This window comes from Amphiura filiformis, chromosome 20 (assembly GCF_039555335.1).
Source record: "Amphiura filiformis chromosome 20, Afil_fr2py, whole genome shotgun sequence".
In the NCBI taxonomy this organism is placed as follows: domain Eukaryota; kingdom Metazoa; phylum Echinodermata; class Ophiuroidea; order Amphilepidida; family Amphiuridae; genus Amphiura; species Amphiura filiformis.
In genome coordinates, this window is record NC_092647.1 from 16,080,601 (window position 1) to 16,107,563 (window position 26,963).

At 34.4% G+C, this 26,963-nt stretch overlaps 1 protein-coding gene across 1 annotated transcript in view; it reads left to right on the forward strand.

The window, feature by feature from the left end:
* LOC140142575 (snake venom 5'-nucleotidase-like) overlaps positions 1-26,963 on the forward strand; it is a 94,878-nt gene that overhangs the window by 18,043 nt on the left and 49,872 nt on the right. The window contains exons 2-6 of the mRNA XM_072164569.1: positions 21-231; positions 2,952-3,137; positions 6,559-6,762; positions 7,617-7,868; positions 9,356-9,511. Coding sequence (XP_072020670.1) covers positions 21-231; positions 2,952-3,137; positions 6,559-6,762; positions 7,617-7,868; positions 9,356-9,511 — 1,009 coding nt within the window. The remainder of the gene's footprint in view (positions 1-20; positions 232-2,951; positions 3,138-6,558; positions 6,763-7,616; positions 7,869-9,355; positions 9,512-26,963) is intronic.

The window sequence follows — 26,963 nt, forward strand, 5'->3', positions numbered from 1 at the left end:
AGTTCTTATTTTGTTCCCAGACTCTTGGAAATCATGAGTTTGACCTCGGTCCGGATATCTTAGCAGACTTCTTGAAACAAGTTGACTTTGACGTGGTCTGTGCTAACATTGATGCATCGAAAGAACCAATCAATGGACTTTTCAAAAAGAGCACCATTAAAGTTGTCGGGGGAGAGCAGATTGGAATTGTGGGATATCTGTATTCAAGAACACCTGAAATTTCACAAACACGTAAGTTTAATACAATAGGCACTGTGGACTACAATAGCCTCATTTCAATGGCATACTCCAATAACCTCAATTAACAATCATAGTGCAAAATTTGACCTCAAGTTGCAGCGTATAAGTTTTTGTACCCAAATTTTCAAAGGTCATTTAATGGATGTACAAATGTATTGGGGTTAAAGAACTGTGCCTTGATGGATGAGCATGTTGTGGATCCTAGTGAGGGTAAAAAAACGGCCTTTCTACCACAGGTACCAACCTGACACATTGATTTCTGTGGATCAAATCAAAATGGGAGGAGAGTTTTTCAAAATAATTTATTTATAATAACTGAATTTTCAAAATATTTAAAATTCTTTACGCTATAAATAAAAAACTTTTTGCTTACTGAGTACCATACGTGACCAGTCATTTTCTTGTAATCTATTTCATTTTTGAGATACTTAATGTCATTTGTAATAACTGCGTATCTGTATTTGGCTGTATCTCAAAATCAATATTTCGGAGTTCCGACTGATTTTGTTTGATCGCATCACATAATAAGAGATGTATACCAATTGGCAATTTGATTTATTCGGTTTTGCCCCAAACTTCGGATACGTCAAGCCCGGACGTCAAGTAATGCTCAGTGATGCTAGCCAACGAGATAATAATAACAGATTTCTTTACAATGGCACATAGGGGTCATGATTAATGGTTCACTTGTTGCCCAGTCAATTTACTCTACTATGGCGCGACATCTATCTCATTTTGATAGTCAAACACCAATCAATAATCCAATTGTTGAAGAGGACAATAAGCTTCTACCTAAGATGGCTATAGAATTTTTAATAGCGCTGGTCTTTGTTTGCTTTGGCTAAATCCTGTTCAAGTGGTGGGCTACCAGGCATTGTAGTTTATATAGGTATGTATATTATACATTGTATAACCAACAATTAACAATGAGAGGACTTTCTTGAGCCTCGTTGACTTGGGGATGATTTTAAATGACCGTCAATCACGACTGTTTGATATTTATTGCCAGCAATGTGGAAAAAGAGATAGAAACGAAAAAAAAATCCATTTTGTTGAAGGAGCAAAGTTCAACAAACCATAACCCCGCTTCGGAATATCGTTTGAAGTCAAATGATATATACCATTTTAAAGCTTATGATGTATATTTTCTAAACACGAAATAAAACAAAATTGGCCGTGGAGGAATTTACAGCTCATTCGTCGTGTACAGTCACATATACCTTTCCACAAGTAGCATGAGTGTTCGACATCGAATGGAATCTTTAATTGATTCTATTCATTCTTATTTCGAGAAGCTAAGAAATAATTGAACCTTTGAGATGCCTCATTTGCTCTTTGATTGCACCAATTAAACGTTAATTAAAGTTGAGACTTGAACTAGGTCATACGTTACCAATGATCATCTTCTTCTCTAAGTCTAGCTCATTCATTTTGACATTATTTACTTCACCAGTAAGATCCTAAAGCGTATTTATTGAGTAACGTTAAAGGCGAGATAAGGTTGGAAAGTAAACTGTGAACCGGGAAACAAGTTTGCTATTCGAATAAATAAATGTATCAAAGCGCTTTACATTTATTCCCCTGTCATTAGAATATGTCAGCTGCCATACAATGCCCAAGGCATGCTCATACCTTTGGGCGGCGCTCAATGGACTTATTCCTAACAGCTTCTTATTTCACCCTTGGATAGAGAGAGGCAAGTGAGGTAAATCGTCTTGCCCAATTGTACAACACGATGGCACCGCCGCGGCGGGGTTCGAACTCGCATACCCCCGATTGCGAGGTAGAGCCTGCATGTACCGCTGTGCCGCCGTGCCCCCGAAAAATTATGTACTCCCGGTTAACATGTTTGCTATTCGAATAAACTTTATACTATTATACTACAGGTTTGCCATTCGAATAAACCGTTCACTACCGCGAAACACGTTTGATATTGACACGATAAACCAAACAACCAATGTGGGCACAAAAACAGGCAAAGTTCAATGGCCGAAACTCGCCAATTCCAGAGCTCACAGAAGTGTCAGGAAAATAGTACAAAAGTACACTGTAAGTGATGAAAACACTGTGCACATAGCAGACAAAAAAGCAAACAGACAAAAATCAACCGACGTTTCGAGCAGATAAATTGTTTTGTCTTGAATTTGGTTTTTAAAAAACATCATGTAGTTTTCTTTGTTTGCTTATATATTTGTTGTCTATTCCTAGGGATGAAGAAGAGCAGCGAAAAACGTCGGTTGGTTTTTTTATCTGTTCGGTTTTGTTTGTCTATATGCACAGTGATTTTCATCACTTCCAGTGTACTTTTGTTTGGCCATCAAACTTTGCCTGTTTATGTGCCTACATAGGTTGTTTGGTTTATCGTGTCTGTTTATGTGCACAGTGATTTTTTTCACTTGTTCTAGTGTACTTTTGTATTCCCATTGATCCATGTTGCTTTTGCAAGTTTAGCACTTCAGTGAGCCTTGGAACTGGTGATATTTGGCAATCGAACTTTACCTACTTCTAATGCCTACATTTGCTGTTTTTGTCCCTCCTTTGTTACATACTTATTTTGAAAAGGGAAATACACCCATTACACATATGCTGGAACTATAACTTAAAATGTCCTCATCATTGCTCAAAATATACAAAAAGGCAATATTTAGGGGCAAAAGCATACAATTTTATACCCGTGTAGTATAATTATTTTAAATTGTTTCATTAAACAGGTCACACTAGATTCCTAGACGAAATTACAGAACTTCAACGTGAAGTCGATTTATTAACAGCTCAAGGTATCAACAAAATCATTGCGTTGGGCCATTCTGGAATAGAGAAAGACAGAGAAATCGCAGCCAAAGTTCGAGGCGTTGATATTGTAGTAGGAGGTCACAGTGATACATTTTTATATACAGGTAAGCATTTATTTGATCTTAAATAATCGGTGCCATCATCATCATCATGATTATAAACATCTCAAAAAAAGTAACAAACCCCATAAAAATGCAAACAAATCCGTAAAATGCGTTGGAAGCAGAATTTATTTCTGCGCTTTTTGACACCTCATTTGTAGTAATTGTCTAAATATTGTCATCACAGTGTACATTTAAATCAATGTAACCCAAGATTTGAAAGTTGCAGTAAATTCTATTGATTTGTTTTCATTATAATGGAGGGAAATCTGTGTAGTGATATCTGAGTGTATTTATATTGTTGTAAGTGCAACTTGCAAATCTGGACCGCACTACATTAAATTGACCGGTGTTTTATTGTTTTCTGAGCTATCGTATCAAATGAGGTGTCAAAATGCGAAGAAATAAATTCTGCTTCCAACGCATTTTCCAGATTTGTAATACAATAGCCCGTTTGTTAATAATGGCTATTATTTAAGGGGGTTAGTTACTTTTTTGAGATGTTTATATAAAGCACATATAACATATATAAAGTGATCGGTATTTGAATGATGTTGCATGTATTTGAAAACATACATGCTTCAACTTAACACGTTTTTATTTCTATGTTGTGTATTTTGGTTGCTTTTTGAAGCAACATTTGACATTATCTTTAATATAAAGTAAACGCTAACATTTTTGACATCACATGTCATTATTTTCTTTATCATCATTGAAATAAAATCAGTTCCTTTTTAGTTATTGCACGTGAAGAGAGTAAAACCAGAGTTAAATTGTGTTGCACGAATGACTAAGCCATCGTGAAACATTAATTTAATAGTGGGTATAGGATAATAGCATTGCGCATTAGTTGAACACAGCCTAGACTATACCGTAGTCGATTTTTGATAAGTGAAAATATGTTTTTAATCATTATGAAAGCAAGTTGAACTTGAAATTATATTCATGTTTATTACATCAAAATACTAGTAAATGGTTATAAAAAAAGTTTATCAGTGACAGTAAAAGTAAAGTATACGTAAGCTTGTATTCTTGAATGCAACACATCTTAATGGGTATAATTATAATGGCTCACTTCAATACTGAACAATTCTGATTTTAGAATCTACCAGCTTATTGATCGCCCGAGTAAAAAAATCACTTGGGATGCTAACAAACAGAGGGAATACGGTGACTGATCAGATGTGAATATCTATCAGTTGTGCACAAACTAATACAAAACAGAGTTTTATGCTTAAATGCCAGAGTATGCGCAAGTGGACTACGGAGAAGTCTAAATACAACCATGACAACCACTCAGAGGATGATTTAAGCACTTCCCACCACGCCACTTTGTTGACTTGCGGTTAGCTACAGCTGTGTGAGTGAACATGACACCACTGCTCGCTCATTGCATTGACGGGCATGGTTAAATTTGAATTTGGACTGATATATTTACAATAAAAACGCATTCAAAATGTTAGTCGATTTCACATTTTATGTTACCTACAGAAGGTGTGAATTATCCTTTATGCATACATCACTTTTGTCCTGAAATCGACCAAGTAATGATACACGCACAATTTTTAACCAACATCTTTTGCACAGAATTCAATGGGATTTGAAAAGTAAAGTGGCAGTTGAAACTCTAGTGATAACGCGTTTGCAGTGCATGATTGGGCTTCCTTAAATCATCCTCTGACAACCACTTAACCATTTTAATAGATGAGACATTAACTATGCATTACTTAACAGAATTCCCCGGGCAATCCAGCATTCCATTAGACTAAGATTTATAACCCAGTTGCTGAAGCGACAGGCGATTCAATACTGACCAATCAATTATGCCCTTCTTGTATGGTCCGTTTGCCTGGCTTATAAACAATTGTTGACTGTGCCGTTTATTTGGCTATTAAGCTAATAGTAAACTAGCTTTAAGTACACGTATAAGGAGCTTGATTACCATACTTAACAACATGGAAAGCCATGACCCCTTTTAATTCCGAAGTTAAGAATCATCTTCATGATTGGGGTTCTTAAGTGGTATTTGTGAACATCGCAATAAAAAAATATGTTGCTTAAAGTGATTAATACAAAGAAGTGTGAAATTAGCAATTCTCAAAATATGGCGCAAAAGCTTATTCAGAGAAACTAATATTTAATTTTTTTTAAAAGTATAAACGATTTAAAGATATCAGGTTGAGAGTAAGATGACATTTCCTTTGCATTTCATGGAGCGACTTAAGGGATATGGAATGAGCGTTTTGACAGTATTTGTTATGGGTTATGAGAGCACATCAGACATATCGAATTACATTCTGAATACGAAGAATGTCTTTCTGATATTACATAATTTTCATTTTTTGAAATTCACGATATAATGAAAATGTTATGACAAATTATTAAAATCTGATATTTTTCACATTTTTGTTATATAACGGTCCTCGAAGTGAATTTTATAAATCTAATGATATATTCTTAAAGTGCATGTAGCTGGGAGGAAAAGCCGACGATTAATTGAACATGTTGACCTTTCATATTGAAGATATGGATTTTTTCCCCCAAAAGACCAAATTTTTTTGATGTTTTGGGAATACACTTTAAGTATAAATCATCAGATTTATAAAGTTTACTTCGAGTACTGTTAAATATCAAAATATCACTTTTTATCATTTGCCATGAAATGTGTATTACATTGCAAATTGCAAAAAATCTAAATTATTTGATATCAGAAGGACATTCTTCGTATTCAGAATGCAATTCGATATGTCTGATGTGCTCTAATGTCCCACAATATTAAAATACTGTCCAAACGTTCATACCCCATCCCTTAATGAAATGTAAAAATTCCAATAATCGTGTAAATAAACAGAACAAGTGCTTATATTTCTAGCTCTTATGAAACCCCAATAAAAATATTAATTATTCCAATTCTCGCTTATTTATGTCGCCATAAGCATAAGCACGATTAAAGGTAGAAAAGCATAAGATGCTTTTATGAGTTGGATGTTATTAAATCAATACAATAAACACCAAGTATTCGCCACTTGCACGGTTCCGCCATTATGCACTATATGCGGGAGAGCCTCGAACTGGCAGCATACATGAAAGGAAGAATTACGTAACCTTACACAGAATGTTATATGACTGGTTCAATTCCCATTCATGTATGCTGCCAGTTCGAGGCTCTCCCGCACATAGTGCATAATGGCGGAACCGTGCAAGTGGCGAATATGACAGCTAACGAGTTTTCTTCCATTTGAACAAATCCGATTTGCATTACTAATGTCTAATGCCGGTTTAACACCAGTCCAGCATCAGATCATAGCGAATCCCAATCTATACATGCACAGGGTGTCCCATAAAAAGCTGACCCCAACGAATGTTGTAATAGTTTATAACTGACACATTTAAATAATATTTTAACAATGCTTACTTTTTACAGGTACACCACCGAGTACTGAGGTACCATTCAGTAGTTACCCTTTAGTTGTTAATCCAGATCATGATAAGTCAGCCAAGGTGCTAGTAGTACAAGATTTCACATTTGGTAAATATCTTGGACGATTAGATGTTGAATTCGACAACCAAGGCAAAATAACTGCGTATTCAGGGAATCCCATACTGCTCGACAATAACGTAGAACAAGGTATGTTAACTGCTTTAGTATTTAATGTTAGAACAAAACAAATTATTGAAATGCCAGATTTTGTGGTTCATATTCAGTTTATGGGTTGTATCAAAATAAGTAAACAGTTGGTTGTCACAAGATTTAAAAGAGTATTTGGTCAAAATGGTATAGTGAATAGCTGAATCAACATCTTGTCCATAACTGTAAGATCACTGGCCTGTCAACTAAACTAAAGCATTTTGATCAATTACCTCATATTAATAGGTTATTCATTACTACACTTTCATTGCCAAAATGTATTAAAAAATAAGCGTGGCTGTGCAATAATTATAAGTCCCCCTGTGGGGGTAAAATTGACCAAACGGCCTGCCAAAAACCGCTTGCCCCCTACCCTCGGCCTGCCAAAAAATCTTTGTGCCCCTCCCCACTCCCCACTTTGCACATGCCAAATTTTTTGGATCCCAATTTGCAAACCTTACATGGTCTAGAGGGTTGAGAGCCAGAAAGCCTTAACTCACACTCACCTGCACCCATAAAATGAGCATTATATTGCGAGCAGGAGAATTTACGTATTTCAGTGCTTCCGTATTGTTTTCCCCGGGTGTTTTCCTAAGCCTTTTAGAATGGCTTGCCAAAATTGCTTGGCCCCGTCCAATTTTGGTTCGCCAAATATTTCTCCTCCTCTCAATTTTACACTCCGCCAGGGCTCATCATTATTGCACAGCCCCTAACGCGAATTCATCAGAGCGCACGTGCTAGAATATACATTATTGTATTTATATTAATCGATGATCGTATACCGGGACATTACAATCATTATCTCTCACTCCTCTCCCTTTCTGTCTCTCTCTCTCTCCTCCTCCTGTTTACAGATCCAGAAGTTTTATCCTTAGTACAAGAATGGAAGCAAAAGGTCAGCAACTTTTCAGACGAAGTCATCGCTAAATCCCACGTCTTCTTAGATGGTCAGAGAGATAGTTGTCGTATGCGAGAATGTAACCTAGGCAACCTGATAGCAGACGCTTATTTATGGTCTCTTATCACATTCCCGGATGACGAGGGCTGGAATGAAGTCAGCATTGCTATTCAAAATGGCGGTGGTATTAGAGCCTCCATTTTACGAGGTAATTTTCAAATGTGTTTTGTGTGCTCCCAACAAACACAAAACATTTTAAAAACAAATTATATTTTGGGCTTTTGGTTTTGGTAAAAACAATATAATAACATTAAATGTCGGGTTTTATAAAAGGTCATGAAACGGTTTAAAACGTTCTAAAGTCTGCACAAAAAGTAACTCAGCTGTTATAAATACGCCTATAGATTCAGAACTAATAATTGTTTTCATAATATTTCAACATAAAAAGATGGATGATTTATTTACGCACATTTTGATACCCCATTTGTCCGATTTGGTTCAATATTGACAATACAGCAGTGCTTTAAAAGAACAATACCACAATTTAAAAGTTGCAGTTATTTGTATTGATTTGAAGTAAGCGCGAAGATAATGGCGGGCTTTGCGTGTTTACAGTGCTGGCATTATAACCATTGATCGCTGTAAACTGCAACTTTTAAATTCAGGTATTTTTCTGTAAAAGCACTACTGTGTTGTTAATATTGAACGAAATTTGACGAATGGGGTATCAAAATGTGTGTAAATAAATCATCCTTCTCGCTATGTTGAAATATTGTGAAAACAATTATTAGTTCTGAATCTAAAGGCGTATTTATAACAGCTGAGTTACTTTTTGTGCAGACTTTATATGAAAACACACTGCACTAAATGTTTTCAAAATGTTATTGAAAAATATTTTCTGCAAACATTTTTTGCAAAATATTTTGTCAACACTTAAATAACGATATGTTAGAATGTTTGCAGGAAGTTATCAAAAGTTTTCTGGGCTTCTATCGCGTCCTTTACAAATTTACAATCGTAATGCACGCAAAATATAAGAAGCTAAAACGAACACTATTAATTTTAGGTAGAATTTGTTGGCAAGTGTGGATGGAATTAATTCTATTTTAAAATGAGGGCGTCAATTTTATAGTAAGATAAAATGAGGCGTTGAAGCTGACCATTCGTAAGTATTAGATTAGACTTTTCACTAAATTGCCATTTCAATTGGATTTGTTTGTGTTAAAGGGAAGATCCGTAAGTTCATAAATTGTTAAATAAATAGCTAGATTGCCCTAGAAAAACATCCATGCAAATTTGTACTATTATATATTCCAGCTCCAGTGACACCTCATTAATTTCTCTGGACTTTTGAATGTATTGAAATAGGTATTAGCATTTTACTTAAAAAATCAATATAAAAGGGCTGTTAGTGCTAGTTGTCATGCCCCTCTAGTGCACATTGGCCTAATCCTACCCAGGACAATATTACTGCACTTAAAATATTATCTTGTTTTTCCAAATGAAAGTAAAATTTTAATTTTTTGTTAATTTTTTTTTTACAAAGACTAATTTTAAGTAGGCATTCTAATTATTGGAAAGCACATTTTCTTATCTTTTGGACCATATAGCCCTGACAGACCGTGCACGAGAACAGCAAGTTTCTTTTTTATTTGCATGACCCCGTAATAATCGTGTTTTCCCATTTATATACAGGTGATATTACAGTAGGAGATGTATCCACAGTTCTTCCATTTGGGAACACAGTAGACTACATGGAATTACAAGGAAGATATGTCAAAGAAATGCTCGAAGTAGGTGTAGAGGAGTATGATCCAATACAGCTACCTGGGAAACTACTACAAACTTCAGGTGATATTTCTGTTTATTTCTGTTTGTGCAAAAATGTTCTCATTAATTAAACAGCATATCAATTAAAATTAACGTTTGTTTAAATTTTAAGTCACTGAGATGAGAGACATACAATTTGATTGATCCATAACTAGAGGTTCAGGGGCTATTTTAACGTGCCTCCTGCCACGTTCGTGCAGTGAGGTGAAAATGCGTGCAGTGAGAATTAAACATCCGTGCTTAAAATATAAGATCCGCGAAGTAAGATCCTACCCATGAGGGAGACCAGTTGTGCATGAACTGTCCTCTATGATTATTCAAATAGGTCAAGCTACAATCAAGGAAAAAAGTCTTGGAACGCTTGCGTGTAAATAACGGAAAACTGTCACCCCCTCTCCCCCGTGCAATGTTGAGAACTGCCAATGTCTTCAGCGGTTCCCCAATGTGTTCCAACATTGCTTGATGGGGAGAGGGAAGGGTAAATCATTGTTGTAGATGTCATGTTTCTTCCCAAACACAATATAGGTCATTTCCATGAACATAAGAAATTCTGCACGGAATTTCGACAGAGTGTGCCAAGCGTTCCAAGGACTTTTTTCCTTGATTGTCTCTACCGAATGCAAAATATTTCATCTAAATTTCGTTTTTTGTCTCATAACTCAAAAACGGAATGTCGTATGAGCTTCAAATTTCACACGATTTGAGAGTGGGTTATATACCTTGCAATCATAATAAAATTGTTGATAACGAATTTGGTTTACTTAGGGAGTGGTCACCGAAAACACCCCATATGCTAAATTACACGTTTCATAATTATGGCTCTAAACTGCTCTAAAATGTCGTTTTTGTCCATAACTCAAAAACAGAATGTTGTATGAGCTTCATATTGTACACGATTTGAGAGGGGATTATATGCTTTGCAATCATAATAAAATTGTTGATAAAGAATTTGGTTTATTTAGGGAGTGGTCACTGAAAACACCCCATATGCTAAATTACACACTTTTCATAATTATGGCTCTAAACTGCTCTAAAATGTCGATTTTGTCCATAACTCAAAAACAGAATGTTGTATGAGCTTCATATTGCACACGATTAGAGAGTAGATAATATCCTTTTGAATCATAATAAAATTGTTGATAAAAATGTTGAGTTATTTAGGGATTGGTCACTAACAACACCTCCTATGCTAAATGACACAAGTTTTGTAATTATGGCCCTCTTCTGTATGATACTGAGTCAATTTTCGTTTTTGTCTCATAACTAAAAAACACTACAAATGCATTTTTCGTACAATATCACAATGTTTTGCAGCATGTTTCCAAAATGTTTTTTTTAATGTTATTAAAACGTTATGTACCCTTTATGATATAACCTAACGTGTAAAATTTATGTTTTCTCTAAAACTTGTGTTTACTGAGTATAGGCACATCCGAGCGAATCAGAAAGATTATGATGTAACAATTTGAAACAACTCTTTTCTGAATAGTATTTATAACAAAATACGCTTTTGCGATGAGAAAAAAATAAAAGAAAAAAACAACAACAATTTAATACACTTAAAGAAAAATATAGACCACCATTGGGACTCGAACCATGCACATCAGTCAATAGCCAAAAGGTTAACAGTCGGAGGACTAATCCGCTACGCCACGCTGCCATTGCACAAACGAAGTAACAAGTTTCGTTCTTTTATAGTAGTCAGGTATCGGGGAAAGTGTAAACTTGTATAGTAGAAATGGCAAAGTGTATCAGTTTACCATAATGACAAAATGGTCCAAAATCGACATTTTATGTTTTTAAGGCCGCATCTCATGACGCGTCACGTTCGTTTACATTTGCTATACCAATTGAGAATGTTTTAATGCAAAAGGAATGACACCTTGATCTCTTATATGAAATTTGTTAACACTTTACCATTTTGAATTGAAATAAATATATATATGCGTATTTCTTTCAATTCTAAATGGTAAATATACAATTTACATTCCTTTTGCGATAATGACTACTCAAATAAAAGAACACAACTTGTTACTTCTGATTGCGAAATGGCAGCGTGGCGTAGGGAATTAGTCCTCAGACTGATAACCTTTGACTATTGACCGATGTGGTTCGAGTCCCAATGGTGGTCTTTAAAAGTATATTCAATTGTTGTTTTCTTTTTTCTTTTTTTTTTTTTTTCTCATCGCAAAAGCGTATTTTAATATAAATAATATTCAGAAATGAGTTGTTTATGCGTATTATTTCAATTCAAATTGGTAAACTTAACTGTTAACAAATTTTATATCATTCCTGTTGCAATAAAACATTTTCAATTGGTATAGCAAATGTAAACGAACGTGACGCTGCGTGAGATGCGGCCTAAAAACATAAATATCGATTTTGGACCATTTTGTCATTATGGTAAACTGATACATTTTGAGGTTTCTACTATAGGGTGCTTGCATGGAAGATCACAAAGTTCAAACCATCCTAAAGACACGCTCCAGAGGACATGCAAATGCACGGAGTACAATACCAATCACCTGTTTAACTGGTTTTGATCAAAGTAATTCTTTGTACTCCATGCATTAGCATATCTTATGGAGCGTGTCTGGAGGATGATTTGAACTCATGACCTTTCGTGCAAGCACTCTATACAAGTTACACTTTCCCCGATACCTGATTACTATAAAGAACAAAACTTGTTACTTCGATTGCGAAATGGCAGCGTGGCGTAGCGGATTAGTCCTCAGACTGATAACCTTTTGACTATTGACCGATGTGAATGGTTCGAGTCCCAGTGGTGGTCTTTTTTTAAAAAGTATATTCAATTGTGTGTTTTTTTTCTTGTTTTTCTCATCGCAAAAGCGTGTCTTAATAGAAATAATATTCAGAAATGAGTTGTTTCAAATTGTTACATCATGATCTTTGTGATTCGCTCGGATATGCCTATACTCAGCATACACAAGTTTTCCAGAAAACATTTATATATGCCTATACTCAGCAAACACAAGTTTTAGACAAAACATTTACATGTTGGGTTATATCATAAAGGGTACAAAATGTTTGAAGTTTTAATAACATTGAAAATATTTTGGAAACATGCTGCAAAACATTGTGATATTGTAAATAAATGTATTTGTAGTGTTTTTGAGTTACGAGACAAAAACGAAATTTGACTACAGTAGAGGCATAATTACGAAACTTGTGTAATTTAGCATAGGAGGTGTTTTCAGTGACCACTCCTGAATAACCCAACAATTTTATCAAAAATTTTATTATGATTCAAAAGGATATTATCTACTCTCAAATCTGGTGCAATATGAAACTCATACAACATTCTGTTTTTGAGTTATGGACAAAAACGACATTTTAGAGCATTTTAGAGCCATGATTAAGAAACGTGAGTAATTTAGCATAGGGGGTGTTTCCAATGACCACTCCCTAAATAAACCAAATTCTTTATTAACAATTTTATTATGATTACAAAGCATATGATTCACTCTCAAATCGTGTGCAATTTGAAGCTCATACGACATTCCGTTTTTGAGTTATGAGACAAAAAACGAAATTTAGATGAAATATTTTGCATTCGGTAGAGACAATCAAGGAAAAAAGTCTTGGAACGCTTGCGTGTAAATAACGGAAAACTGTCACCCCCTCTTCCCCCGTGCAATGTTGAGAACTGCCAATGTCTTCAGCGGTTCCCCAATGTGTTCCAACATTGCTTGATGGGGAGAGGGGAAGGGTAAATCATTGTTGTAGATGTCATGTGTCTTCCCAAACACAATATAGGTCATTTCCATGAACATAAGAAATTCTGCACGGAATTTCGACAGAGTGTGCCAAGCGTTCCAAGGACTTTTTCCTTGATTGTCTCTACCGAATGCAAAATATTTCATCTAAATTTCGTTTTGTCTCATAACTCAAAAACGGAATGTCATATGAGCTTCAAATTTCACACGATTTGAGAGTGGGTTATATACCTTGCAATCATAATAAAATTGTTGATAACGAATTTGGTTTACTTAGGAGTGGTCACCGAAAACACCCCCATATGCTAAATTACACACGTTTCATAATTATGGCTCTAAACTGCTCTAAAATGTCGTTTTTGTCCATAACTCAAAAACAGAATGTTGTATGAGCTTCATATTGTACACGATTTGAGAGGGGATTATATGCTTTGCAATCATAATAAAATTGTTGATAAAGAATTTGGTTTATTTTTAGAGGAGTGGTCACGTGAAAACACCCCATATGCTAAATTACACACTTTTCATAATTATGGCTCTAAACTGCTCTAAAATGTCGATTTTGTCCATAACTCAAAAACAGAATGTTGTATGAGCTTCATATTGCACACGATTAGAGAGTAGATAATATCCTTTTGAATCATAATAAAATTGTTGATAAAAATGTTGAGTTATTTAGGGATTGGTCACTGACAACACCTCCTATGCTAAATGACACAAGTTTTGTAATTATGGCCCTCTTCTGTATGATACTGAGTCAATTTTCGTTTTTGTCTCATAACTAAAAAACACTACAAATGCATTTTTCGTACAATATCACAATGTTTTGCAGCATGTTTCCAAAATGTTTTTTTAATGTTATTAAAACGTTATGTACCCTTTATGATATAACCTAACGTGTAAAATTTATGTTTTCTCTAAAACTTGTGTTTACTGAGTATAGGCACATCCGAGCGAATCAGAAAGATTATGATGTAACAATTTGAAACAACTCTTTTCTGAATAGTATTTATAACAAAATACGCTTTTGCGATGAGAAAAAAAAAAAGAAAAAAAAACAACAATTTAATACACTTAAAGAAAAATATAGACCACCATTGGGACTCGAACCATGCACATCAGTCAATAGCCAAAAGGTTAACAGTCGGAGGACTAATCCGCTACGCCACGCTGCCATTGCACAAACGAAGTAACAAGTTTCGTTCTTTTATAGTAGTCAGGTATCGGGAAAGTGTAAACTTGTATAGTAGAAATGGCAAAGTGTATCAGTTTACCATAATGACAAAATGGTCCAAAATCGACATTTTATGTTTTAAGGCCGCATCTCATGACGCGTCACGTTCGTTTACATTTGCTATACCAATTGAGAATGTTTTTAATGCAAAAGGAATGACACCTTGATCTCTTATATGAAATTTGTTAACACTTTACCATTTTGAATAATAAGTTTATATATATATTCCACGATACTTTCATTCTATTAAAAGAAACAACTTGTTACTTCGATTGCGAAATGGCAGCGTGGCGTAAAATTAGTCCTCAGACTGATAACCTTTTGACTATTGACCGATGTGGTTCGAGTCCCAATGGTGGTCTTTAAAAGTATATTCAATTGTTGTTTTCTTTTTCTTTTCTTTTTTTTTTTCATCGCAAAAGCGTATTTTAATATAAATAATATTCAGAAATGAGTTGTTTATGCGTATTTATTTCAATTCAAATTGGTAAACTTAACTGTTAACAAATTTTATATCATTCCTGTTGCAATAAAACATTTTCAATTGGTATAGCAAATGTAAACGAACGTGACGCTGCGTGAGATGCGGCCTAAAAACATAAATATCGATTTTGGACCATTTTGTCATTATGGTAAACTGATACATTTTGAGGTTTCTACTATAGGGTGCTTGCATGGAAGATCACAAAGTTCAAACCATCCTAAAGACACGCTCCAGAGGACATGCAAATGCACGGAGTACAATACCAATCACCTGTTTAACTGGTTTTGATCAAAGTAATTCTTTGTACTCCATGCATTAGCATATCTTATGGAGCGTGTCTGGAGGATGATTTGAACTCATGACCTTTCGTGCAAGCACTCTATACAAGTTTACACTTTCCCCGATACCTGATTACTATAAAAGAACAAAACTTGTTACTTCGATTGCGAAATGGCAGCGTGGCGTAGCGGATTAGTCCTCAGACTGATAACCTTTTGACTATTGACCGATGTGAATGGTTCGAGTCCCAGTGGTGGTCTTTTTTAAAAAGTATATTCAATTGTGTGTTTTTTTTTTGTTTTTTCTCATCGCAAAAGCGTGTCTTAATAGAAATAATATTCAGAAATGAGTTGTTTCAAATTGTTACATCATGATCTTTGTGATTCGCTCGGATATGCCTATACTCAGCATACACAAGTTTTCCAGAAAACATTTATATATGCCTATACTCAGCAAACACAAGTTTTAGACAAAACATTTACATGTTGGGTTATATCATAAAGGGTACAAAATGTTTGAAGTTTTAATAACATTGAAAATATTTTGGAAACATGCTGCAAAACATTGTGATATTGTAAATAAATGTATTTGTAGTGTTTTTGAGTTACGAGACAAAAACGAAATTTGACTACAGTAGAGGGCATAATTACGAAACTTGTGTAATTTAGCATAGGAGGTGTTTTCAGTGACCACGCCCTGAATAACCCAACAATTTTATCAAAAATTTTATTATAATTCAAAAGGATATTATCTACTCTCAAATCTGGTGCAATATGAAACTCATACAACATTCTGTTTTTGAGTTATGGACAAAAACGACATTTTAGAGCATTTTAGAGCCATGATTAAGAAACGTGAGTAATTTAGCATAGGGGTGTTTCCAATGACCACTCCCTAAATAAACCAAATTCTTTATTAACAATTTTATTATGATTACAAAGCATATGATTCACTCTCAAATCGTGTGCAATTTGAAGCTCATACGACATTCCGTTTTTGAGTTATGAGACAAAAACGAAATTTAGATGAAATATTTTGCATTCGGTAGAGACAATCAAGGAAAAAAGTCTTGGAACGCTTGCGTGTAAATAACGGAAAACTGTCACCCCCTCTCCCCCGTGCAATGTTGAGAACTGCCAATGTCTTCAGCGGTTCCCCAATGTGTTCCAACATTGCTTGATGGGGAGAGGGAAGGGTAAAATCATTGTTGTAGATGTCATGTTTCTTCCCAAACACAATATAGGTCATTTCCATGAACATAAGAAATTCTGCACGGAATTTCGACAGAGTGTGCCAAGCGTTCCAAGGACTTTTTCCTTGATTGTCTCTACCGAATGCAAAATATTTCATCTAAATTTCGTTTTTGTCTCATAACTCAAAAACGGAATGTCGTATGAGCTTCAAATTTCACACGATTTGAGAGTGGGTTATATACCTTGCAATCATAATAAAATTGTTGATAACGAATTTGGTTTACTTAGGGAGTGGTCACCGAAAACACCCCATATGCTAAATTACACACGTTTCATAATTATGGCTCTAAACTGCTCTAAAATGTCGTTTTTGTCCATAACTCAAAAACAGAATGTTGTATGAGCTTCATATTGTACACGATTTGAGAGGGGATTATATGCTTTGCAATCATAATAAAATTGTTGATAAAGAATTTGGTTTATTTAGGGAGTGGTCACTGAAAACACCCCATATGCTAAATTACACACTTTTCATAATTATGGCTCTAAACTGCTCTAAAATGTCGATTTTGTCCATAACTCAAAAACAGAATGTTGTATGAGCTTCATATTGCACACGATTAGAGAGTAGATAATATCCTTTTGAATCATAATAAAATTGTTGATAAAAATGTTGAGTTATTTAGGGATTGGTCACTGACAACACCTCCTATGCTAAATGACACAAGTTTTGTAATTATGGCCCTCTTCTGTATGATACTGAGTCAATTTTCGTTTTTGTCTCATAACTAAAAAACACTACAAATGCATTTTTCGTACAATATCACAATGTTTTGCAGCATGTTTCCAAAATGTTTTTTTAATGTTATTAAAACGTTATGTACCCTTTATGATATAACCTAACGTGTAAAATTTATGTTTTCTCTAAAACTTGTGTTTACTGAGTATAGGCACATCCGAGCGAATCAGAAAGATTATGATGTAACAATTTGAAACAACTCTTTTCTGAATAGTATTTATAACAAAATACGCTTTTGCGATGAGAAAAAAAAAAAAAAAACAACAACAATTTAATACACTTAAAGAAAAAATATAGACCACCATTGGGACTCGAACCATGCACATCAGTCAATAGCCAAAAGGTTAACAGTCGGAGGACTAATCCGCTACGCCACGCTGCCATTGCACAAACGAAGTAACAAGTTTTGTTCTTTTATAGTAGTCAGGTATCAGGGAAAGTGTAAACTTGTATAGTAGAAATGGCAAAGAATGACAAAATGGTCCAAAATCGACATTTTATGTTTTTAGGCCGCATCTCATGAAGCGTCACGTTCGTTTACATTTGCTATACCAATTGAGAATGTTTTAATGCAAAAGGAATGACACCTTGATCTCTTATATGAAATTTGTTAACACTTTACCATTTTGAATTGAAATAAATATATATGCGTATTTCTTTCAATTCAAAATGTAAAACGAATATGAAATCAATGTTTCATTCCTTTTGCTTTCTCATTGATATATGCGAACGTGAAGCTCAAAAAAACATAAAATATCGATTTTGAGACCATTTTGTCATTATGGTAAACTGATACACTTTTGCCATTTCTACTATATACAAGTTTACACTTTCCACGATACCTGACTACTATAAAAAAACACAACTTGTTACTTCGATTGCGAAATGGCAGCGTGGCGTAGGGAATTAGTCCTCAGACTGATAACCTTTTGACTATTGACCGATGTGGTTCGAGTCCCAATGGTGGTCTTTTTTAAAAGTATATTCAATTGTTGTTTTTTTTTCTTTTCTTTTTTTTTTTCTCATCGCAAAAGCGTATTTTAATATAAATAATATTCAGAAATGAGTTGTTTATGCGTATTTATTTCAATTCAAATTGGTAAACTTAACTGTTAACAAATTTTATATCATTCCTGTTGCAATAAAACATTTTCAATTGGTATAGCAAATGTAAACGAACGTGACGCTGCGTGAGATGCGGCCTAAAAACATAAATATCGATTTTGGACCATTTTGTCATTATGGTAAACTGATACATTTTGAGGTTTCTACTATAGGGTGCTTGCATGGAAGATCACAAAGTTCAAACCATCCTAAAGACACGCTCCAGAGGACATGCAAATGCACGGAGTACAATACCAATCACCTGTTTAACTGGTTTTGATCAAAGTAATTCTTTGTACTCCATGCATTAGCATATCTTATGGAGCGTGTCTGGAGGATGATTTGAACTCATGACCTTTCGTGCAAGCACTCTATACAAGTTTACACTTTCCCCGATACCTGATTACTATAAAAGAACAAAACTTGTTACTTCGATTGCGAAATGGCAGCGTGGCGTAGCGGATTAGTCCTCAGACTGATAACCTTTTGACTATTGACCGATGTGAATGGTTCGAGTCCCAGTGGTGGTCTTTTTTTAAAAAGTATATTCAATTGTGTGTTTTTTTCTTGTTTTTCTCATCGCAAAAGCGTGTCTTAATAGAAATAATATTCAGAAATGAGTTGTTTCAAATTGTTACATCATGATCTTTGTGATTCGCTCGGATATGCCTATACTCAGCATACACAAGTTTTCCAGAAAACATTTATATATGCCTATACTCAGCAAACACAAGTTTTAGACAAAACATTTACATGTTGGGTTATATCATAAAGGGTACAAAATGTTTGAAGTTTTAATAACATTGAAAATATTTTGGAAACATGCTGCAAAACATTGTGATATTGTAAATAAATGTATTTGTAGTGTTTTTGAGTTACGAGACAAAAACGAAATTTGACTACAGTAGAGGGCATAATTACGAAACTTGTGTAATTTAGCATAGGAGGTGTTTTCAGTGACCACTCCTGAATAACCCAACAATTTTATCAAAAATTTTATTATGATTCAAAAGGATATTATCTACTCTCAAATCTGGTGCAATATGAAACTCATACAACATTCTGTTTTTGAGTTATGGACAAAAACGACATTTTAGAGCATTTTAGAGCCATGATTAAGAAACGTGAGTAATTTAGCATAGGGGTGTTTCCAATGACCACTCCCTAAATAAACCAAATTCTTTATTAACAATTTTATTATGATTACAAAGCATATGATTCACTCTCAAATCGTGTGCAATTTGAAGCTCATACGACATTCCGTTTTTGAGTTATGAGACAAAAACGAAATTTAGATGAAATATTTTGCATTCGGTAGAGACAATCAAGGAAAAAAGTCTTGGAACGCTTGCGTGTAAATAACGGAAAACTGTCACCCCTCTCCCCCGTGCAATGTTGAGAACTGCCAATGTCTTCAGCGGTTCCCCAATGTGTTCCAACATTGCTTGATGGGGAGAGGGAAGGGTAAATCATTGTTGTAGATGTCATGTTTCTTCCCAAACACAATATAGGTCATTTCCATGAACATAAGAAATTCTGCACGGAATTTCGACAGAGTGTGCCAAGCGTTCCAAGGACTTTTTCCTTGATTGTCTCTACCGAATGCAAAATATTTCATCTAAATTTCGTTTTTTGTCTCATAACTCAAAAACGGAATGTCGTATGAGCTTCAAATTTCACACGATTTGAGAGTGGGTTATATACCTTGCAATCATAATAAAATTGTTGATAACGAATTTGGTTTACTTAGGGAGTGGTCACCGAAAACACCCCATATGCTAAATTACACACGTTTCATAATTATGGCTCTAAACTGCTCTAAAATGTCGTTTTGTCCATAACTCAAAAACAGAATGTTGTATGAGCTTCATATTGTACACGATTTGAGAGGGGATTATATGCTTTGCAATCATAATAAAATTGTTGATAAAGAATTTGGTTTATTTAGGGAGTGGTCACTGAAAACACCCCATATGCTAAATTACACACTTTTCATAATTATGGCTCTAAACTGCTCTAAAATGTCGATTTTGTCCATAACTCAAAAACAGAATGTTGTATGAGCTTCATATTGCACACGATTAGAGAGTAGATAATATCCTTTTGAATCATAATAAAATTGTTGATAAAAATGTTGAGTTATTTAGGGATTGGTCACTGACAACACCTCCTATGCTAAATGACACAAGTTTTGTAATTATGGCCCTCTTCTGTATGATACTGAGTCAATTTTCGTTTTTGTCTCATAACTCAAAAACACTACAAATGCATTTTTCGTACAATATCACAATGTTTTGCAGCATGTTTCCAAAATGTTTTTTTAATGTTATTAAAACGTTATGTACCCTTTATGATATAACCTAACGTGTAAAATTTATGTTTTCTCTAAAACTTGTGTTTACTGAGTATAGGCACATCCGAGCGAATCAGAAAGATTATGATGTAACAATTTGAAACAACTCTTTTCTGAATAGTATTTATAACAAAATACGCTTTTGCGATGAGAAAAAAATAAAAAAAAAAAACAACAACAATTTAATACACTTAAAGAAAAAATATAGACCACCATTGGGACTCGAACCATGCACATCAGTCAATAGCCAAAAGGTTAACAGTCGGAGGACTAATCCGCTACGCCACGCTGCCATTGCACAAACGAAGTAACAAGTTTCGTTCTTTTATAGTAGTCAGGTATCGGGAAAGTGTAAACTTGTATAGTAGAAATGGCAAAGTGTATCCGTTTACCATAATGACAAAATGGGCCAAAATCGACATTTTATGTTTTTGAAGGCCGCATCTCATGACGCGTCACGTTCGTTTACATTTGCTATAATTGAGAATGTTTTAATGCAAAAGGAATGACACCTTGATCTCTTATATGAAATTTGTTAACACTTTACCATTTTGAATTGAAATAAATATATATGCGTATTTCTTTCAATTCAAAATGGTAAAGTGTTAACAAATTTCATATATGAAATCAATGTTTCATTCCTTTTGCATTAAAACATTCTCAATTGGTATAGCAAATGTAAACGAACGTGAAGCTTCATGAGATGCGGCCTCAAAAACATAAAATATCGATTTTGGACCATTTTGTCATTATGGTAAACTGATACACTTTGCCATTTCTACTATACAAGTTTACACTTTCCACTATACCTGACTACTATAAAAGAACACAACTTGTTACTTCGATTGCGAAATGGCAGCGTGGCGTAGGGAATTAGTCCTCAGACTGATAACCTTTTGACTATTGACCGATGTGGTTCGAGTCCCAATGGTGGTCTTTTTAAAAGTATATTCAATTGTTGTTTTTTTTTTTTCTTTTTTTTTTTTTTTTTCTCATCGCAAAAGCGTATTTTAATATAAATAATATTCAGAAATGAGTTGTTTATGCGTATTTATTTCAATTCAAATTGGTAAACTTAACTGTTAACAAATTTTATATCATTCCTGTTGCAATAAAACATTTTCAATTGGTATAGCAAATGTAAACGAACGTGACGCTGCGTGAGATGCGGCCTAAAAACATAAATATCGATTTTGGACCATTTTGTCATTATGGTAAACTGATACATTTTGAGGTTTCTACTATAGGGTGCTTGCATGGAAGATCACAAAGTTCAAACCATCCTAAAGACACGCTCCAGAGGACATGCAAATGCACGGAGTACAATACCAATCACCTGTTTAACTGGTTTTGATCAAAGTAATTCTTTGTACTCCATGCATTAGCATATCTTATGGAGCGTGTCTGGAGGATGATTTGAACTCATGACCTTTCGTGCAAGCACTCTATACAAGTTTACACTTTCCCCGATACCTGATTACTATAAAAGAACAAAACTTGTTACTTCGATTGCGAAATGGCAGCGTGGCGTAGCGGATTAGTCCTCAGACTGATAACCTTTTGACTATTGACCGATGTGAATGGTTCGAGTCCCAGTGGTGGTCTTTTTTTTTTAAAAAGTATATTCAATTGTGTGTTTTTTTCTTGTTTTTCTCATCGCAAAAGCGTGTCTTAATAGAAATAATATTCAGAAATGAGTTGTTTCAAATTGTTACATCATGATCTTTGTGATTCGCTCGGATATGCCTATACTCAGCATACACAAGTTTTCCAGAAAACATTTATATATGCCTATACTCAGCAAACACAAGTTTTAGACAAAACATTTACATGTTGGGTTATATCATAAAGGGTACAAAATGTTTGAAGTTTTAATAACATTGAAAATATTTTGGAAACATGCTGCAAAACATTGTGATATTGTAAATAAATGTATTTGTAGTGTTTTTGAGTTACGAGACAAAAACGAAATTTGACTACAGTAGAGGGCATAATTACGAAACTTGTGTAATTTAGCATAGGAGGTGTTTTCAGTGACCACTCCCTGAATAACCCAACAATTTTATCAAAAATTTTATTATGATTCAAAAGGATATTATCTACTCTCAAATCTGGTGCAATATGAAACTCATACAACATTCTGTTTTTGAGTTATGGACAAAAACGACATTTTAGAGCATTTTAGAGCCATGATTAAGAAACGTGAGTAATTTAGCATAGGGGGTGTTTCCAATGACCACTCCTAAATAAACCAAATTCTTTATTAACAATTTTATTATGATTACAAAGCATATGATCCACTCTCAAATCGTGTGCAATTTGAAGCTCATACGACATTCCGTTTTTGAGTTATGAGACAAAAACGAAATTTAGATGAAATATTTTGCATTCGGTAGAGACAATCAAGGAAAAAGTCTTGGAACGCTTGCGTGTAAATAACGGAAAACTGTCACCCCTCTCCCCGTGCAATGTTGAGAACTGCCAATGTCTTCAGCGGTTCCCCAATGTGTTCCAACATTGCTTGATGGGGAGAGGGAAGGGAAATAAATCATTGTTGTAGATGTCATGTTTCTTCCCAAACACAATATAGGTCATTTCCATGAACATAATGAATGCTGCACGGAATTTCGACAGAGTGTGCCAAGCGTTCCAAGGACTTTTTCCTTGATTGTCTCTACCGAATGCAAAATATTTCATCTAAATTTCGTTTTTGTCTCATAACTCAAAAACGGAATGTCGTATGAGCTTCAAATTTCACACGATTTGAGAGTGGGTTATATACTTTGCAATCATAATAAAATTGTTGATAACGAATTTGGTTTACTTAGGGAGTGGTCACCGAAAACACCCCATATGCTAAATTACACACGTTTCATAATTATGGCTCTAAACTGCTCTAAAATGTCGTTTTTGTCCATAACTCAAAAACAGAATGTTGTATGAGCTTCATATTGTACACGATTTGAGAGGGGATTATATGCTTTGCAATCATAATAAAATTGTTGATAAAGAATTTGGTTTATTTAGGGAGTGGTCACTGAAAACACCCCATATGCTAAATTACACACTTTTCATAATTATGGCTCTAAACTGCTCTAAAATGTCGATTTTGTCCATAACTCAAAAACAGAATGTTGTATGAGCTTCATATTGCACACGATTAGAGAGTAGATAATATCCTTTTGAATCATAATAAAATTGTTGATAAAAATGTTGAGTTATTTAGGGATTGGTCACTGACAACACCTCCTATGCTAAATGACACAAGTTTTGTAATTATGGCCCTCTTCTGTATGATACTGAGTCAATTTTCGTTTTTGTCTCATAACTCAAAAACACTACAAATGCATTTTTCGTACAATATCACAATGTTTTGCAGCATGTTTCCAAAATGTTTTTTTTAATGTTATTAAAACGTTATGTACCCTTTATGATATAACCTAACGTGTAAAATTTATGTTTTCTATAAAACTTGTGTTTACTGAGTATAGGCACATCCGAGCGAATCAGAAAGATTATGATGTAACAATTTGAAACAACTCTTTTCTGAATAGTATTTATAACAAAATACGCTTTTGCGATGAGAAAAAAAAAAAAAGAAAAAACAACAACAATTTAATACACTTAAAGAAAAAATATAGACCACCATTGGGACTCGAACCATGCACATCAGTCAATAGCCAAAAGGTTAACAGTCGGAGGACTAATCCGCTACGCCACGCTGCCATTGCACAAACGAAGTAACAAGTTTTGTTCTTTTATAGTAGTCAGGTATCGGGAAAGTGTAAACTTGTATAGTAGAAATGGCAAAGTGTATCAGTTTACCATAATGACAAAATGGTCCAAAATCGACATTTTATGTTTTTGAGGCCGCATCTCATGACGCGTCACGTTCGTTTACATTTGCTATACCAATTGAAAATGTTTTAATGCAAAAGGAATGACACCTTGATCTCTTATATGAAATTTGTTAACACTTTACCATTTTGAATTGAAATAAATATATATATGCGTATTTCTTTCAATTCAAAATGGTAAAGTGTTAACAAATTTCATATATGAAATCAATGTTTCATTCCTTTTGCATTAAAACATTCTCAATTGGTATAGCAAATGTAAACGAACGTGAAGCTTCATGAGATGCGGCCTCAAAAACATAAAATATCGATTTTGGACCATTTTGTCATTATGGTAAACTGATACACTTTGCCATTTCTACTATACAAGTTTACACTTTCCACTATAAAAGAACACAACTTGTTACTTCGATTGCGAAATGGCAGCGTGGCGTAGGGAATTAGTCCTCAGACTGATAACCTTTTGACTATTGACCGATGTGGTTCGAGTCCCAATGGTGGTCTTTTTTAAAAGTATATTCAATTGTTGTTTTTTTTTTTCTTTTCTTTTTTTTTTCTCATCGCAAAAGCGTATTTTAATATAAATAATATTCAGAAATGAGTTGTTTATGCGTATTTATTTCAATTCAAATTGGTAAACTTAACTGTTAACAAATTTTATATCATTCCTGTTGCAATAAAACATTTTCAATTGGTATAGCAAATGTAAACGAACGTGACGCTTCGTGAGATGCGGCCTAAAAACATAAATATCGATTTTGGACCATTTTGTCATTATGGTAAACTGATACATTTTGAGGTTTCTACTATAGGGTGCTTGCATGGAAGATCACAAAGTTCAAACCATCCTAAAGACACGCTCCAGAGGACATGCAAATGCACGGAGTACAATACCAATCACCTGTTTAACTGGTTTTGATCAAAGTAATTCTTTGTACTCCATGCATTAGCATATCTTATGGAGCGTGTCTGGAGGATGATTTGAACTCATGACCTTTCGTGCAAGCACTCTATACTAAGTTACACTTTCCCCGATACCTGATTACTATAAAAGAACAAAACTTGTTACTTCGATTGCGAAATGGCAGCGTGGCGTAGCGGATTAGTCCTCAGACTGATAACCTTTTGACTATTGACCGATGTGAATGGTTCGAGTCCCAGTGGTGGTCTTTTTTAAAAAGTATATTCAATTGTGTGTTTTTTCTTGTTTTTCTCATCGCAAAAGCGTGTCTTAATAGAAATAATATTCAGAAATGAGTTGTTTCAAATTGTTACATCATGATCTTTGTGATTCGCTCGGATATGCCTATACTCAGCATACACAAGTTTTCCAGAAAACATTTATATATGCCTATACTCAGCAAACACAAGTTTTAGACAAAACATTTACATGTTGGGTTATATCATAAAGGGTACAAAATGTTTGAAGTTTTAATAACATTGAAAATATTTTGGAAACATGCTGCAAAACATTGTGATATTGTAAATAAATGTATTTGTAGTGTTTTTGAGTTACGAGACAAAAACGAAATTTGACTACAGTAGAGGGCATAATTACGAAACTTGTGTAATTTAGCATAGGAGGTGTTTTCAGTGACCACTCCCTGAATAACCCAACAATTTTATCAAAAATTTTATTATGATTCAAAAGGATATTATCTACTCTCAAATCTGGTGCAATATGAAACTCATACAACATTCTGTTTTTGAGTTATGGACAAAAACGACATTTTAGAGCATTTTAGAGCCATGATTAAGAAACGTGAGTAATTTAGCATAGGGGGTGTTTTCAATGACCACTCCCTAAATAAACCAAATTCTTTATTAACAATTTTATTATGATTACAAAGCATATGATTCACTCTCAAATCGTGTGCAATTTGAAGCTCATACGACATTCCGTTTTTGAGTTATGAGACAAAAACGAAATTTAGATGAAATATTTTGCATTCGGTAGAGACAATCAAGGAAAAAAAGTCTTGGAACGCTTGCGTGTAAATAACGGAAAACTGTCACCCCCTCTCCCCCGTGCAATGTTGAGAACTGCCAATGTCTTCAGCGGTTCCCCAATGTGTTCCAACATTGCTTGATGGGGAGAGGGAAGGTAAATCATTGTTGTAGATGTCATGTTTCTTCCCAAACACAATATAGGTCATTTCCATGAACATAAGAAATTCTGCACGGAATTTCGACAGAGTGTGCCAAGCGTTCCAAGGACTTTTTTCCTTGATTGTCTCTACCGAATGCAAAATATTTCATCTAAATTTCGTTTTTGTCTCATAACTCAAAAACGGAATGTCGTATGAGCTTCAAATTTCACACGATTTGAGAGTGGGTTATATACCTTGCAATCATAATAAAATTGTTGATAACGAATTTGGTTTACTTAGGAGTGGTCACCGAAAACACCCCATATGCTAAATTACACACGTT